The sequence below is a fragment of the Tympanuchus pallidicinctus genome, unplaced genomic scaffold, assembly GCF_026119805.1.
Source record: "Tympanuchus pallidicinctus isolate F22 unplaced genomic scaffold, pur_lepc_1.0 scaffold10, whole genome shotgun sequence".
NCBI lineage: Eukaryota > Metazoa > Chordata > Aves > Galliformes > Phasianidae > Tympanuchus > Tympanuchus pallidicinctus.
In genome coordinates, this window is record NW_026294619.1 from 1,495,850 (window position 1) to 1,513,093 (window position 17,244).

A 17,244-nucleotide genomic window follows, 5' to 3' on the forward strand; every position below is an offset into this window, starting at 1 on the left:
CTGGATTTCTTGAAAAGCAGACAAACCATCAACTCTGACTGCTAACACTGCTGTGGTGACTGAGCTGAAGGCTTGCTCACACCAGGGAAGAAGACGGTCTTTCTCTTGTGACATGATAACACCAGGCCCCATACCAGTTTGAAGGCCAGAAAACATTGCCAATCTCGGCTGGACTATCCTACTACATCCACCCTATAGTCTGGGTTTGGCACCTTCTGGCTTTCATCTGATAGAACCAATGAAAGATGGGCGTTTTCCTAGCAGTGGCGCCAGTGTAGCAGCTGTGAAATGAGGGGTCACCTCTGCCATGCAGATTTTGACAAGCACGGCATGCAGGTTCTTGTTCATTGCTGGCAAAAATGCACAGCTAATGGTGATGGCTGTTAAAAAATAGTGGTTTTTTTTGGCTGAGAATTTGCTGTATCAAACAGTGTTATTGCGCTGTTTGTATCTGTTGTAGTTTCCCTGAAAAAAAAAAAAGAAGCCATTATTTTCAAAGTGACCTACATGTACTCAGCTTCTTTTTGGGTGCATAAAATTTGATTAATACCTAAGTTTGGAAGGGTAAGATGATGTAAGGCAAAATGATGACAGGAGCTGTGCTAAAATTTAAGCAAACTCTGCTGGAAAACAGAGTTTGAGTTTGCTGTGGTGCTTTAATACTGTTGTCTTGTGAGTGGAATACATTCTTCCCCAAAACTGATCAGTATTCTGTGCTTTCAAAGAACTAATTTTACCTAATGCTTGTAAATTGTCCAATTTAGTAATTGTGCTGGAAGGTGGAAAGTGAGCTAGAAACATCACTGCATTTGAGAATTACAGTGTGTGGATTTTGTTTTCACTTGCAAATCTGTGAACTGGCTTCTGCAATAACCTCTTCATCAAGAGCTCCCCTAAATACTATTGGATGGATGTTAAACACCTGAAAGGTGAGGGGAAGAGGTTTAAGGGTTTGGATGTACCAAGTGAAAATGCGAGGTAGTTTACTTAGATGATGGTTGTACCATGGTATGAATCTGCTTTTTTGTTGCAGTGTAACAAGGTACCATTAGCATGAGAAGTCAGCCTGCTGAAACAGTTGAAGCAGGTTTGAAGTGAGCTTTAAGAGCTGTGTGTTTTGGTGTTCAGTCCTTTCTTCCTTCCTTTTATTTTCAAGTTAATCTTGAAGACCTTCTGCAATCCAAGGTGTTGAGGACATTGCTCGCCTAGCCAGTGAGGCCACCAGCTCTGACAGCCTGAAACCCAGTAAGAGGCAAAACAGATGAGATGAAAACTGTCTCAGCTTCACGTTGAGGCTTGCTGTGGTGTGATATTTCCTGGTGTTTGCTGTTGGGAATCCCAGTTTGGAGATAGTGAAGATTGCTGGAGAAGGGTGTTTCCTCTCCGCCAGCTTTTGTCACACTGGGGCTAAAACCATATTTCCCAGAGTTGTTCCAACAAACTCATTTATATGCTGTTTGGCTGACAAGTTAATTCTTGCTGTCCAGACATTAAGAATTGGCATACATGCTGAACTGGGTATAGGCTTCTGAACAGTGTGTGTACAAGAGCGGCAAAACTGGCCTGGGGCTCCTGGATGCTGCTGTGATACAAGCACCTATTATTTGTATGCTTGGAGAAGTAACGAGACTTTTGCTGTTTGAGATCAAAGCTGTCGAAAGCACAGGGTGAATTTAACCTCACAGTAATTTAGCTTCAGATATTCTCTAATGTAATACAGCTGAAACTCCAGCAGGGTTATTTTTGAAAGTTTGGAGTCCTTACTGTGTTTCACTGAAGGAGGAAATGGAGAGAAACATCTAGGGGGCTTAATGCTCTGTAACATGCTGGTAAGGAAACCAAGCAATTCTTTGGTTAGCCAATTAATGTCAGTGCTTATGTTTTGAAGCACTGAGTATTTTAATGAGTTTACTTAGCAGTTGTTTTTACTTGTGTTTAAAGGAAACCTCATGAAAGTTCTAACTGGAGCTCTGGAAAAGCTGCAGTAGAGCCAAGTGAGAAAACTCAGGGCTTGCTCTTATGGTCCAGGAGATCCCAAAGCAGCTTCCAGCTCTGAAGAGTGTCCCTTAAGCAGCTCTGCTGAGGCTAAGCACTTCACATTTCAGTGGGAATTGCCAGAGATGAGTTTCCTTCTACCTCTAGAATCTGGCTTTGGGAGAGCTGGGAATGAGCCTCATTACTTGTAATCTCAAAACCCCAACCCTGTGACCAAGCCTGGAAAAAAAGAGGTGGGAAAGCAGAGGTTTACCATTTAGATGACAGGGACACAAATGTCACCTATTCATATATGCTGAGTTGGAATGTTCATCGGAGAAGGTCGGGCAGATGGAGGTGGAAGGCTGCTATCAGAATTATATGTTCATTTTGTTTACAAAAAAGAAAAAGAATTTCAGTGTTCTTGGCTTCCGTCCATTTCTTATAGCTATCAAAGAGGATGGTTAATTTTCCATGCAGTTTTACTCTGCTTTCCCTTTATTCTCCTTTCTCTCTGAGCAGATGTTTATCTCTTTTTCCCTTTTTTGCTTTTTGTTGCTTTGCTGCTTTCTCTTCAAATATGTAAATCTGCTTCTCACCTTGTGAATATTTTGGAGGAAGGAATCTATATATATCCGCTGTGCATTGTTTGGCAAGTAATTGTCACCCTTTGCAGTACTGTTCTTCTTTTTAAATTTGTTTGTTTCATGGAGCAGTTGGATGCATATGAGCAAACAGTTTGTAAAAACTTGAAAGGTAAGGGATGAGTAACAACAGTTGATATGAATTTTTCAGGAGCAAATAATGGCAAACCAATCCACTCGTTTTCTGCATTTGTGGATGCAGAAGTAATAGCAGATGTGTGTGTCTTAACTTAGACATTTTGAAGCTCATTTTCCCATGAGCAGCCTAGGAAAGGAGTGGACTGCTAGAAATCCCCTTAAAGGGGACCGCATTTGTTTGGTTACTTTGCCATATTTTATCATATTTGAAAAGTCATGGCTGTCAGGTGAGGTCCGAGATGACTGGAGGAAGGGTCACGTCGCTCCCATTTATGAGAAAGGGAACAAGGAGGACATGAGGAACTATAGGCTGGTGAGTCTCACCTCTGTGCCTGGGAAGATCATGGAACTGATCATCCTGGACAACATGCTTGATCACATTAGAAATGAGCGTATGATCCGACACAGCCAGCACGGCTTCACCGGGGGAAGGTCATGCTTGACTAATCTGGTGGCCTTCTGTGATGGAGTGACGGCATCAATGGACAAGGGAAAGGGCGACCAATGTCATTTACCTGGACTAGAGCAAGGCCTTTGACATGGTCCCCTACTACATCCTTATCTCCAAATTGGAGGGATGTGGATTTGATGGGTGGACCAGTCAATGGATAAGAAATTGGTTGAAAGGCTGCAGAGGGTGGTCATCAATGGCTCTATGTCCAGGTGGAGGCCGGTAACGAGCGGCATCCCCCAGGGGTCTGTCTGGGGACTGGGGCTCTTTAACATCTTTATCAATGACTTTGACAACTGAATCGAGTGCACCCTCAGCAAGTTTGCTGGTGACACCAAGCTGAGTAGTGCGGTTGACACGATGGAAAGAAGGGATGCCATTCAGAGGGACCTCAACAGGCTGAAAGATGGGCCGGGTGAACCTAATGAGGTTCAACACAGCAAAGTGCAGGGTTTTGCACTTTGGCCGTAGGAATCCCAGGCATCCATACAGACTGAAATGGAAGGAGCCATTCTGGAGAGCAGCCCTGCAGAGAAGGACAATGGGGGTCTTGATGGATGAAAAGCTTAACATGAGCCAGCAGTGTGCTCTTGCATCTCAGAAAGCAAATGGTATCCTGGGCTCCATCAGAAGAGGGGTGGCCAGCAGGGAGAAGGAGGTGATTGTCCCTCTCTACTCTGCTCTTGTGAGGCCCCATCTGGATTATTGCGTCCAGGTGTGGAGCCCCCAGTACAAGAAAGACAGAGAGCCTTTCAGTACCTAAAGAGAGCCTACAAACAGGAGGGGAATCAACTCTTTGAAAGGGTAGATAACAGCAGGATATGGGGAAATGGTTTTAAGTTGAGGGAGGGAAGATTTAGGTTGGAGTTCTTTACAGAGAGAGTGGTGAGGTGCTGGAACAGGCTGCCCAGAGAGGCTGTGGATGCCCCGTCCCTGGAGGTGTTCAAGGCCAGGTTGGAAGGGGTCCTGGGCAACCTGGTCTAGTATTAAATGGGGAGGTTGGTGGCCCTGCATGTGGTGGGGGGATTGGAGATTCATGATCGTTGAGGTCCCTTCCAACCCTGGCCATTCTGTGATTCTGTGATTTGAGTGTACCATGGGGTTCAAGATGAAATGATATATTTACAGGGTTTCTGCAGATTCTTTCAGCAGCCTTGCAGGATTCTCCAATTTTGGACAATTTTTTAGATAAGTTCTGTGTAGCATTGTGAAATGGGTCTTCTTTTGGTGGTCGCTCAGTATTGAAAGCGTTTGACATGTTGACAGAATACTGTTAGGAAGCCTTGGATGCATTTCAGCTGGGGCAAATGTGGACCCTGGTCATGATGAGAAGAGCCAGGTGCAAGATGGAAGGGGACAGTGATTGGCAGGCAGTGGTTCTGCTCAGAAAGGTTTGGCACCCAAACAGGCTGTGAGTCAGCCAGATTCTCACATTGCAAAAGCTGCAAACGCTGTGCTGGGCTGCACAAACAAGTGTGTTGCAAGTTGGGTACAAGGAGCTGCTAGCATGCTGGGCAGAGCTCAGGTAAGCTTAAGCTGGAGTGTCTGCTTTTGGGTATCATACCTGAGAGACATCAGCAGTGGTGGGACAGGTCCCCAAAAGGAAAGTAGCATATTCATAGTGGTAGTGTCCTTTGCAACAGTCCTTCGTGTGTTGCAAGTGGAGTGGGAGGAGGGCAGATGGGAGGGGATTGCATGCTGTTTTCCATGCCTATGGGGAGTCAAGCTAGTGACATGCCAAACTGCAGTAAAGGTTCTGAGTTACGTATTAGAAAAATCTTTCTTGATGCGTGAGCAGTGAAGGACTGGAAGGGGCTTCCTGAGATAGCTGTGGAAGGGAGCTTACTTGGTAAGCAGGTGATGGGCATTTTGACTCTCGCTCACGTAGTGTTGATGAGTGATTGCTGTTGAACAGCAGATTCCTTCTGGCTTTTCTTGCAGCCTGATTTGATAATGCAACCTGAACCATCATAACTTAAGGACAGCAAATCCTGATGTGTACTTGCAGGATGACCTAAAACTTTGGTCCTTTTACAAGCAAAATCAGATTTTGAACTTGAGGAAGCACACTGGTAATAAATGGCTCTCATTGTAGGTGATAATGGTTTTGTCTTTTTATGAGGAAGCAGCTGAGTTACTCAAGAGTGGCTGGTTGCTGACAGCTGAAATCCACAGCTGCTGCATCTGCACTGAAGCACATGCAGCTACTTTGGATCCTGAGTGCATGTTCCTGTCTGTGCTCTGCAGCACAGCATGAAAGCGAAATACTTTGTCATGCTGCTGTTGTTTTTTATTGCCAGATATATACCAGTATATCTGCAGGCTGCTCTACTGACAGCTTTCTTTCTTTCCCTTACAGGAGAGTATAAGGAAGTACGAGTGACACTGTTTAATGCCTCTTGTCTTAACATGATGCAGAAATAAGTACTTGTTCTGGTCATACAGCAGATTTTATTGCTGAGTTATTTACATCTGGAAGGGAATATTTCTTTTTATGATCAAGTTGAAACCTTGTCAGCACTAAATGGCGTCAGTAATAAAACATGCTCGGTGGCTTTTCTGCCTTTTGACAGTTAAGTTTTTCTTCCTCTGTTATATTAAAGCATATACTAATGTAAGCCCTCACCCTTTTCTGTTTCATTCTTTTTGGTGATCTTGCTTATGAGCGTATTGTGATTATTTTTCTCTCTCTTGTTTCCCAGGAGACAAAGATGGCAGCAAGGTGACTACAGTAGTGGCAACTCCTGGACAAGGTCCAGACCGACCGCAAGAAGTTAGCTACACGGACACCAAGGTGATTGGAAATGGATCTTTTGGTGTTGTGTATCAAGCCAAACTCTGTGATTCAGGAGAGCTTGTGGCCATTAAGAAAGTCCTGCAGGATAAAAGATTTAAGGTAAGAGTATGCATAGCTTCAGAAAATTCTTTGTGAATGTTGTCTTGTTTTCCATTTTTTCTTATGGCAGTCTTTTTTATTCAGTTTTTTTTTTTTCATTTGTCTTCATTAGAGCATGTAAACAAAAAAATCCAAGACTAAAGATTAAACAGATGCTTTTTGATAAAGGAGTATAGTTAAACTTGAAGTGAGTCACTGCTGTTGCTTCTTGCAATAGTGCAAAACAGGAAGTTAAAAACCCTAATTTTCCTGATTTGATGTTGTAGTGCTTTTCCCTGATTGCAGACTTGATTCTTGAGACAGTGAACCAGGGTAACAAGGGAGAAGTTTGTGTTGTACTTACTTTTTTCTAGCACAGATTCTTCTCTGTAGTCATTAGCAATTAAGCTGCTGTAAGGATAGGTGCCTTTGGGCTTTGTTCTTGGGCGTTGCCACCTATAAAGTAGAAGGCTACGCTTGAATAAATCAGAAAGTCCCCAGGCCAAGCAAGAAGGTAACAAGTACTGAGCCTAAGGCAGTTTGGACCGAGGGAGGGTTACTTCCCTTCATTATCTGATTCATAAATGTGATCTATTCTGACTGTTCGAAGACTAGGGAATTTTTATTCTAAACAGTAATTAGCCTTCCAAGAAGTCTATCTCTGTGTGATACTTAAACTAAATTAAGGACCATTAGCAACCTCATCACTGCTGGTACCTGCCCCTGCTAAGTACTTGGTGTACTTGACTGCTTTCTCTTGTAGTTAAGGGAGCTGCAGATGAGCTCATTCAAGGGTGAATGGTGGCAAAGGTAACTGATTCTGCCATCTAAAATGTGGGTTTCAGCATCTGGAGATGAAACCTTCAACTTTCATGACTACAGAAGTGTATGGGCAGTTTGTAGAGGAGACATTAAGGGTAATCTTGTTGGCACAGGCTAGATGCAAAAGTTTCTGAGCTTAAAGAGAGGAATTTGAAGCATATTAAAGGAAAACTGATGATTTGAAACTCTTTTGAAAAAAGTTTTAGAAATACTTCAAATGCCTGGTGGATGATGTTTTCACCATCTCCTTTGCAGTTCTCATTTTTTTCAGTAACACTTCATGCCTAGCTAGCTTCACTGATTGTGTTTATAATTTGTGTCCTGTTTTAGTAGGAAAACAATCCTTTTGAAGTAATTTGACATTGTTAGAGTATGCCTTTTCTTTGAGTCTTGAAATTGATGTTATCATCGACACAGTTATCACCATATAATAGAGATAACAGCTAAAGAGTGAAAAGGAAAGAAGTTTTTAAATTATACTAATAGTGCAGCATTGTTTCACTTCTAATTGAAGGAGGTATTTAAAGTTCTTACGTTCTTTTATTTGTCAGATTTTTTTTCTGGCTTGTATTATGTGTTGAAGGCAGTTAGAACTGGAGAAGCAGTATGGTGCGGTAAGAAAGGGAGAGGTTGGAGAATAACAGAAGCTCTAAATCTACTCATTCCTAGAAGAGTTATTTGATCCCTTCTGCTTATATAGTTTTAGGTGAAAGGCTAGTAAGTTTCCCTTGTCACGTGATGCTTGGTGGATATCATAAAATTGTAGAATCACTAAAGTTGGAAAAGACCTGTAAGATTATCTAGTCCAGCTGTCCACCCATCATGAATATTGCTCTCCAAATTGTGTCCCTTAGTACCACATCTACATGTCTTGAACACCTCCAAGTTCTTTGCCCAGTGACACCTCCCTGACCAGCCTTTTCCAGTGCTTGACCATTCTCTTCTGAGAAGAATTTTTTCTAACATCTATCTTGAACCTCCCTTAGTGCACTTTGAGGCCATTCTCTCCCACCCTATCACTAGTTACCTGGGAAGAGAGGGCAACGCTCACCTTGCTACAGCTTACTTTCAGGTGGTTGCAGAGTGTGATAAAGTCTCCCCTGGGTCTCCTCCAGACTATACAGTCCCAGCTCCCTCAGCTGCTCCACATAAGACTTGTGCTTCAGACTTCTCACCAGCTTCATGCCCTTCTCTGGGCACACTACAGGGCCTCAATGTCTTTATTGGCCTAAAACTTAACAGAGTACAGTGTGACCTCACCAGAGCTGAGTCTGTGGGGACAGTCGCCTCGCTTGTCCTTCTGGCTACATTATTTCTAATACATCATTACATACAGACAGGATGCCATTGGCTTTCTTGACCACCTGGGCACACTGTTGACTCATATTCAGCCAGCGTTGATAAACATCCCCAGATCCTTTTCCTCTCACTGCTTTCCAGCCGCTCTGTCCTAAGCATGTAGTGCTGGCACAAGGTTGTTGTGACCAAAGTGCAGGACCCAGCACTTGGTCTTGTTTGCCCAGAGAGGCTGTGGAATGCCCTGTCTTTGGGGTGTTCAAGGCTGGGTTGGATGGGACCCTAGGCAACCTGATCTAGTACTTGATCTGGCAGTTGGCAGCCCTGCCTGCGGCAGCGGTTGGAACCTGATGATCTTTGAGGTCCCTTCTAATCCAAGCCATTCTACGATTCTGTGGACTTCATGCCATTGGCCTCAACCCATCGATGCAGTCTGTCCCGATCCCTTTGTAGGACATTCCTTTTTTGAGGCAGATGAACACCTCTCCCCAACTTGCTGTCATCTGCAAACTTACTGGGTGTTCACTCAGTTTCCTCATCCACATCATCAATAAAGATGTTAAGGACTGACTCTGTTATTGACCTCTGCAGAACACCACTGTTGACAGGTCTCCAGCTGGATTTAACTTCATTCGCTGCTGTATCAGCTTGTGGTTTGGATCAAATGTATTGCTTTTTTGAATCCCATGACTTTGAGATTATGTTGTCACAATGACAGTTTGCCCGAGTGTTTTAGTTTTTGTCCATCAGATACTGACAGTTTTGTGAGTTCTTTTTTTTTTTTTTTTTTGTTTAAATAATTCTGTATTGGGTATCTAATTAAAATGAATGCCTTTGATTATTTTTCTTCAAGTATTTGATCAGTGGCATCTTGTTATCTGACTGTACATCTTTCTTGGTGTGCTTCTTTAAGCCATTAAGAAAAAAGAAGGCTTGTTTTCAGTATTATTTCTCTTTTTATTTAAGGGAGAAAAAAAGCTAAAAATCTCATTGTGGTTTTTGCACCTTGAACTCTGAACTAATTGCCCCTCTGTAAGAGACATGAGCAGAGAATTTCCAGTGCCTCTCAACCAGGTGGATTTTATTAGGTATACGAGTAGATTCACAGGTTTATAGCATTAATTAAAAAAAAAAACAACAAACAACAAAAAAGGTGTTCTTATTAATCTGCGTAAGTCACATCTCCAATAATGCCTGTTAAACAGTTTATGTTCTTATTCCCCAAACTTGTAAGCCAGCCACAGATCACCTGTCTTTGTTTTCAGCTCGTTGTTTTATCCTGTAATTCATAATAGTAGCCCTCCCCTTCCTTTTACATTTTGAGCTGGAGGTGTATGTTCTGAAGTCTGAAGGTGTACATTCCTGCAGGCTGGGAGAAAACTTCTGCTTGGACAGATTTGGAAGGTGGTAATAAGCTATCTTATATCAAGAATAGTTTACAATTACTTCAGAATGTGTTATTCCTCGGGAACATCTGATCTATGTTGTAAATGCTGGACTGAATATTTTATTAGGGGACTTGGAGTACCCGTTGGCTGTACAATTTGGTTGCAGTTCAGAAGCAGACGTGCTCTTCTGTTCAGATAGCTTGCTTGTGAAGTGCACAGCAGCTGGGCTCTTGCTGCCCTAGCATGTCTGCTGGATGGCAATCTCAGCTGTGGTGACTGGAATTCCCACTTCTCTATCATGAATACACACTCTTGCTTTTATGCTAGTGAGAGGAAACCCCACCATCGATAGCAAAGGATGGTGGAAGTGCTTGCCTGTTTTAAATGAGCTTTCTCACCTTTTCGGGGAAGAGAGGAGTGCTTCAGCTTATGTGATGGTATGGATAGTTTGCAATGCTGCTACCTTTTTCTACTCCTTGTTGCAGTTCAGTTGGTACTTCAGCTGTGGCACTGCAGTTCTAGTTTGGCTGTGTTTTAAACGGGGTCTCTGAAGTGCTCTGAGGTCTAAAATGGTGTGTGCTGGAATTCATTGTAACAGAGCAAAACAGTAAATACACAGAACAGACTGAAAGGAACAGCTTGAAGAAATATGTATTTTTAATTTTAGTGTGCAGTTCACCTGCCTTCATTAAGCTAGATTTCCATGTTAGGCATGGGAACTTAAGTAATGTCGTTTTGCACAATAATATGATACTTAGGTGAGTGGTTCACAAATGATATGCTATTTGTCACTTATGTACAAGACCACAGAGGTCATCTGTAGTCAATGTGGAGAATCAGAACTTCTAAGTAATAGACATTTCTGTTTGAAGAATGGCATGAGACAGCTTTAGCAAGGTTTTGGAGCTAAAACCTATTGGAATTAGCTGAATTTCCTGAGGGCTATGTCCTACCCTTCCTAGATCAATACTGTGCTTCTGCTTCTATTCTGCAGATATGTAAGAAGAGGTACTCAAACACAACATTGGTAAAGATAGATGCAGTAAAATTATTTATAATCTCTTCAAGTATTTCAATCCATATTTCAGTGCAGGCCTTTAACTGCCAATACTCTCATTGTGATGCTTGGGAAAAAATTCTGGTAGCATAGATCTTCTTGCCCTGTTTTTGTTGATATGCTCTTCAGAATATTTTTCAGAGTGGAGAGCAACATGGCTGACTCTTAATTCTGCAAAAAGCAGTAGTAAGGCGGCAGGTCTCAGCACACATAGGAAGTTCTTAGTCTGATTGATTCTGTGACTCATGTTTAAGAAATCCTGTTGGAATGGACGCATGAATTGCTGAAAATATCTCTTGACTGACTGAGAATAAATACCTGAACTCTGCATATCTAGTACTTAATGCTTTTGCTTTAGTCTACTGGGCTGTTGCCATCAAAATGATCAAGCTCTTAATCGTGCACCTTCTCAGTTGATCTAGAATTGGGCATCACATTTTCTGGACATTGGTCCAAAGTCTGCAGTAAGAGAGAAGCAGATTCTATGTGGGAATCACTTGTGCAGTGCAGCCCTTCAAGTTATTCAAGGACTGCTTTGGTTTAGCTCTCAAACTGCGTGTGCTGTGGTTCCGTTGCCTGAAGTTCTCAAGTAAACACGCAGATCTTCCAGAGCTTGAGAGGTTGTCAAAGTAGATCCCTGATAGTCTGTTAACATGAAATCAGTGTGGGTAAAGCTGAGGCCACTGAATAGAGCAAACAGAGAACTTTCTTCCGTTTAGACATATACATTGTGACCATTTATGGGATTATTATTATGTCTTAATGTATAAAAAATTCAGCGTTAACCCTTGCTTTAGAACCTCACAAAGCAGCAGGATGGAAAATAAGTGTATGTTGAGGTTCTGCTTTCTCTCTTTCTCTCCTGGATGTGTGTACTTTGGGAAGCTGTTTGGGGTGCTTCTGAAAGAAAGCCATTATTTCTGTTCTGGCTTCAGACATATCAAGTTTTTATGTATAAGTAGAGCCTTTTTCAAATTAGTTCACATGCACTGTTTGTGTTAGCTTAATTACAGTAACTTTGAGTATAGCATCTCACGTGAAAAACATAAAACTACAAGGAAGAGTTCCCATTTAAAAATGATGATGTGTTCAAGTTCTTAAGTTATGTTAACTTTTGAAGAGACCATTGTGTTCAAAACATTGAAAAATCTAAAGCTGACTGAGTTATTCAGTAGATTTTATGTGTTTGCTTGTGGTCAAACATGTCATTCTCTAGATGTGCACATATGGAAAATGTGAACCTGTTGACTAATGAGATTTGTATTTTTGGCTCTGAAAATCTCAGTGGTTAACAGATCACTCAAATTCACATCAGGCTTACTTGGTTCCACTCCTGGCTGCTCCCCATGGCCCATTTCTTGGCTCCCTATTATCCTTGGCTACTTACAATAGAAGAAATAGCAGGTATGTATAGGAAAATATGCTGTGTTTTCTGAGGGCTTCACTCTGCCGAGGTGGCTGTTAGCATAGTTGATTTTGCTTGATGGGTACACAGTACTCTGAGTTAAAGCAAGCATTTTCTGTGATCTGTAAGCTCAGGCTGCAGATAGTCCTGCCTACAGACTGACAAACAAGGGTTTGACAGACAGCCTCATGATACTTGTTGGGAAGGAAACCCAGCAGAAAAGCTTTTGAGGAAGAGTTATCATGGTCTCTTCAATGCTGGCTTAGTTTTCCTTCGTCAGGTTCAGTGAGGATGTATGAAGTATCTTCATTTCTTACTATTTTAGCATCTTGCTAAAATCCATCTTGCAGACTCATATTCCTGTGCATTACAGCCTTGCCATGAGAACATTTCATTGTACAGATGAAGGGAAGCCATCCTCCCTGTTGCAAAGTTGAGGTGCCTACCACATGGAACTCTGTCTCACTGTATATGCCTGTATATATCTGCATATGCCTGAGCTGCCAGTCTTTCAGGCACTTGATGTCGAGGAAGGACATTATGGCCTTTTCCAGAAGGAATCTGGAGATAATCACACAGGTTTAGAATAAACACTGTCTTTGTCTTCAGGCAGTGCTTTGGGTCTGAAATTAAGAGTAAAATACAATGTAGAGGTTAGACCTGCTCTGTTGTATTGATGATTCTCTTTCTTCGTGGCCTTGTGTCATATGCCTAGGTGTCCACAAACGGCAGAACTTCTTATTGTTAATTTAATGTGTATATGAGCTAGTCTAGCTCTCCCATATCACTTTCTGAAGACTGATGAACATTCAAATAATAAACTGGAGGCCTTCTCTCAAAATAATTTTCTTAATTTGTTCTGTCTCATTTCCAAGGACTTCCCAGTTTGAACTGGATGCATCCGTGGGATGAAAAGTCACAAAGGATAGATGTGATGATGAGAGATAATAATGTTTAAACACCTCTCTTCTGAGTCTTTGAGGACTTTCACATCTTAGCTACTTTGAAGATCTGAGGGCTAATGAATCACTGTTCATAAGACTATTACAGAGGTGGCACTTTTAGAAGGATGCCTTAATTTTATTGTTAAATAACTAGAAGGAGCACCTTGAACAACAGTTCTCTCTTTTGACTACTTCAATGTGATGCATTATGTTTGTAATGCAAGGGGAGAAGAAAGCTGCTAATATTTTCCTGTGAAAATAGTCAATAGACTATTAGTATTAATAACTTCTGTAAAACAAGCAGAAGGAAGATAATTCAGCTTGACTGGAAGCCTTTTCAAAACTATCCCTTCCTATTTCTATGTGAAGAGTTGCAGTCCTCTTTAAAACTAGGGCCATCAGATACGATTTGCAGTATCAGAGGCGCTTGGGTGCGTGCATGTTCAGGATTTTTTTCCATGTTCTGATGAGCTCAAGGGCTGTGTTCTGTTTGAGAGGCTTTCTTCAAATCTGTACTTTAATTGTTATATGGAGGCCAAAATTGTAGCTGTGATCTAGCTTAGTTTAGCCTGATTAGCAGAGATGTCTACCAAGATAATAGCATTTCTTACAGCACTATTTGATCTGTCTCTTGGAAGCTGGCTTATCTGAGCCAATTCTGTCATTTGGCTGTTACTGTGGTTGCATTGCTTTCTTGTTTTCAGTGCACTGAAAAGTCTGGATAGCTATCTAAATCCTCACTCCAAACCTTGTATTTGATTCAGTTTTCTAATTTGCACAAGAACTGAGTCTGTGTACCCTTGATTTGGCAGGTTTTGAAGCATGCAAGTGTACTGCTCGGTGTGCCAATCCCTGGGCATACTCCTGAGCCCTGAGAGGGCTAAGAAACGTCTTCTTCAGTTGATCCTATTGTGTCTATGTTGACTTTGTAGTTATGTTAGAACTGTTTCTACAGGTGTTTTTTCATCTTCTAGATGAATTGGGTGCAAAGTGGTTGTCAAGGCAAAATAAATCACTTTGGCACATAGAGACAAATCGGTGTTCTATTATAGGCCCTGATTTCACTTTTCTTCCTTAGCTGTGTGGTAGGATTGAAACTATTGGTTTGAGGGTGCACACCTGTCCTTTGTGTATCCACTGACTCGAAAAAGGAACCTATAGAGGTATTGGCTTTTGGTTGGTTTTTGTTTTGTTTTTTTTTTGTATAGTCTTTTGCCTCAGCAGTCCAAATGGTTTATGTAGCTGCTGTGGTAGTGATTACGGTTTGCTTTTTTTTGTTGTCTCACATCTACCAAAGGAGGTAAGTCTGTAAGTCTGTTGTTGATGAGAAATGTGTATTCCATGAAATATGTGTCTGTTCTGTAAAATAAATACATATCCCATGAAATGATACATATTCTTTGAAGCGCGTATATATAATACACACATACACATATGTGTATTTAAAATTCATATGTGCACATTCATATATAAAATCCCAAATTAAGCTGAAGACTGCTTTGAGACAGGTTAAAAAAAAAAAACCCAAAAGCTAAAGTGGTTGCAATGCTATTCTGAAATCATGAGACCGGGAGTGGAGATCAAAGTTTAGAAGAATTCCACGCACATTAAGGTATGGAAATGTGTACTTTCAGGAACAGAAATAGCTGTAACTCTGCCACATACTGACAGCATACTGTAGCTATTTGACTGCAGTTTAAGGTGCTTTAAAATGCCTGATGCTGCTCACATTAAATTTCATTTTGCAAGACACTTTCCTTTGTGCTTTCCAGCTATGCAGTTTAAGAGCCTGAGAAGGAATGATATAGAAAAAACAAAACTCTTCATGTAGTAGGGATAAGCTGTTCTTCATTCCTACTTGTAAATCCTGCAGGTGTTTTTTCTGGGTCACACCTGGGAGGGGGCCTTGCACATAGCACATGTTCCTAGATCCGTGTAGCTACAGTGAAAGGTGACTTGAAAACTTCCTAGGTTTTAGTGCTGGGCTGATGTTCAAAAGCAGTTGTAAAATATGCACGTCCTCTGTATTTTTATGGAAAAGGTCTGTGATAGCCTTCAGAAATACTGTCGTGAGTGCCTTCTGGAGCTCAGCAATTTGGTGATTCATTTCTGCTTAAGTTCATATATACATTCTAAGCTAATTTTTTTTCCATCTTGTAGTTCTGGTTAAGACAACAAGGCAGAGAGCAGGCACGCCTAATGCTCTTGAGAGCTGGCTAGAACTGCTGTTGTACTGAGCTCAGGTATTGAAGTGGATATGGGGTGGAAATGGCATCCTGCTGGGAACCTTCTACACCTGTCTCCCAGTTGAGAAGAAAAGCATTTTGCAGTATATAAATAGAGGATTAGCTGGTCTTTGTAGAGATCAAAATGGTGCTTTAGAGACAGCTTAGAAGTTTGGTGCTTGCAGTTACTTCAAGGCTTTTTGCTGTACCATTGTGTGTTCTGTGTTAGAAGTGCACAGCATGAGGTTGCCTGCCCACAGCAGACTTAGCTGAAGCACTTTTATATTTAGCAGCGCTATGTACCCGTGGCTCTCACTTGCTGACTTTCTCTCTTATTTGATTAAATTATGTTTGATGCCGCATGCCTTTCTTAAGGTGTGATTGAAATACGCTGTCAAATGATTTGTCTTCATTTTTTGCCATTTTTAACTGAAAAATATTTGGCTGATATCTTAGGCTACAAGAAATGTGTGTCCCTTTTGAATCCAGTACCTGCTACTCATTCAGGTATTCTGCTGTGATAACTGTACGCTTTGGGGGATCCAAAAGTGGTAGCTAATGAAGCGTAAGGGACAGGAAGGGTGGAACAGACCCACCTGCTGCTCAGTAGAGGTTTCCCAGAGCAAGGCCAGGAGAGGGATCTGCTCAAGGATGGTGCTTGCAGACCTGAGCTGTGCCCTCCAGTGCTGTCTGCTAGCTCAGCCTACTCAGCTTCATTTAAAACCTTGTAAATAAGCTGGCTTTATCCCTGGCTTCCTCCTTGAAGAGGAATACCTCAAGTTCAGCAAGCACAATGAGGAAGGCAGGAAATGTGGAAATCAGAATAATTTTTGATTTGCTGCGTTGTTTTCTTGAGTAGATCTGACACTTTCAAACCAACTGGTGTGCTCCTAGGAAGCTTTGAGAGCTTGAGGAGTTGTGCAGCTGGTGATTCCCTTGCTACAGAAGGCAATATGCAGTGCCTGCTTCTGCTCTGAAAAGTAGTACAGAGATGTGAGAAAATAATGAAAGCAAGCTATTTTTTGTTAAGCCTCTGTAGCACAGAGAAAAGGGCCTTTGGTCTCTGTAGGGCATATTCTGGAATTAGCAGCGATGCTGGTTTTTCCTGTGGTTTGGATGCTTCCTGTTCCTAGGTTCCTGAACTGATGATGAGATGCAAGTGCCAGAATTGTTTCTAGACTGCACCATACAAGGAATCACTTTTCTGTTATTTCATGTTGCACTTAAAAAAATAAAAAAATAAATGAGAAAAGTGTTTGGTTTTGTGGTTTTGTGTCCTTTTGAGTTCATTCCCTTGTGTTTTTATTTTAATTTGCACTACGCAGTGAAGTTTGGCAAGACTAGATTTGAGGATGAGAGAAACAGTGAGGTTTTGCTGGATGGACTTAACTTCTATATGATCTTCTGCAGGAAGTTAAACTGAATCTGGATTTTATTTGAGTGACTTCATGAGAGTTGTATCATGTAATAATGCCTGAAAAAAGAAATATTACGGAAAGAGGATGAGACGTGTACTCCACTAAGGAAAATATTGTTTATGGTGCTTGATATCCTGGCTTTATATTGATACTTGTTTCAAAGTGTAAAGAATGATTTCAATACAGAGCTTATTGTGAACTTGTACTATTTTTTGGGCAGGAGCAGGGAAGGTGCCCACTCAAAATCTAGTCTGCTTCTTTAGAGTGAGATGTGACAAACTCTTAACGAAGGAAATGCAGTCTCCTTTCTTTAGGGTGGGTTTTTGGTTCAGTGGTGCCTGGAAGAGTGAACTGGGATGAGTAATCAAGGCTCCTATATGTCATGATGCAAATACCTGGACTGGGTACATCCGTGTAGCGTAGTTCTAAAATGTGAAGCCCAACCTAATTGTTACCCACCCAACAAAGGTGTTCATTCGACCTCTTGGTTTGTGATGGCCCTTTGAAAGTCCCCAGCCATAGTGATTAGAGTGCCTAGTACTAAACTAAGTAGTCAAAATACTAAGAGTCAGCCTGAGTCATTGAAGCATAACAATGCATATGTAAA

The 17,244-nt window shown here is 41.6% G+C and overlaps 1 protein-coding gene across 1 annotated transcript in view; it reads left to right on the forward strand.

Moving 5' to 3' along the window:
• The window catches only part of GSK3B (glycogen synthase kinase 3 beta), a 141,113-nt gene that overhangs the window by 47,403 nt on the left and 76,466 nt on the right, over positions 1 to 17,244 (forward strand). The window contains exon 2 of the mRNA XM_052666199.1: positions 5,910 to 6,103. Within this exon, the coding sequence (XP_052522159.1) occupies positions 5,910 to 6,103 (194 nt within the window). The remainder of the gene's footprint in view (positions 1 to 5,909; positions 6,104 to 17,244) is intronic.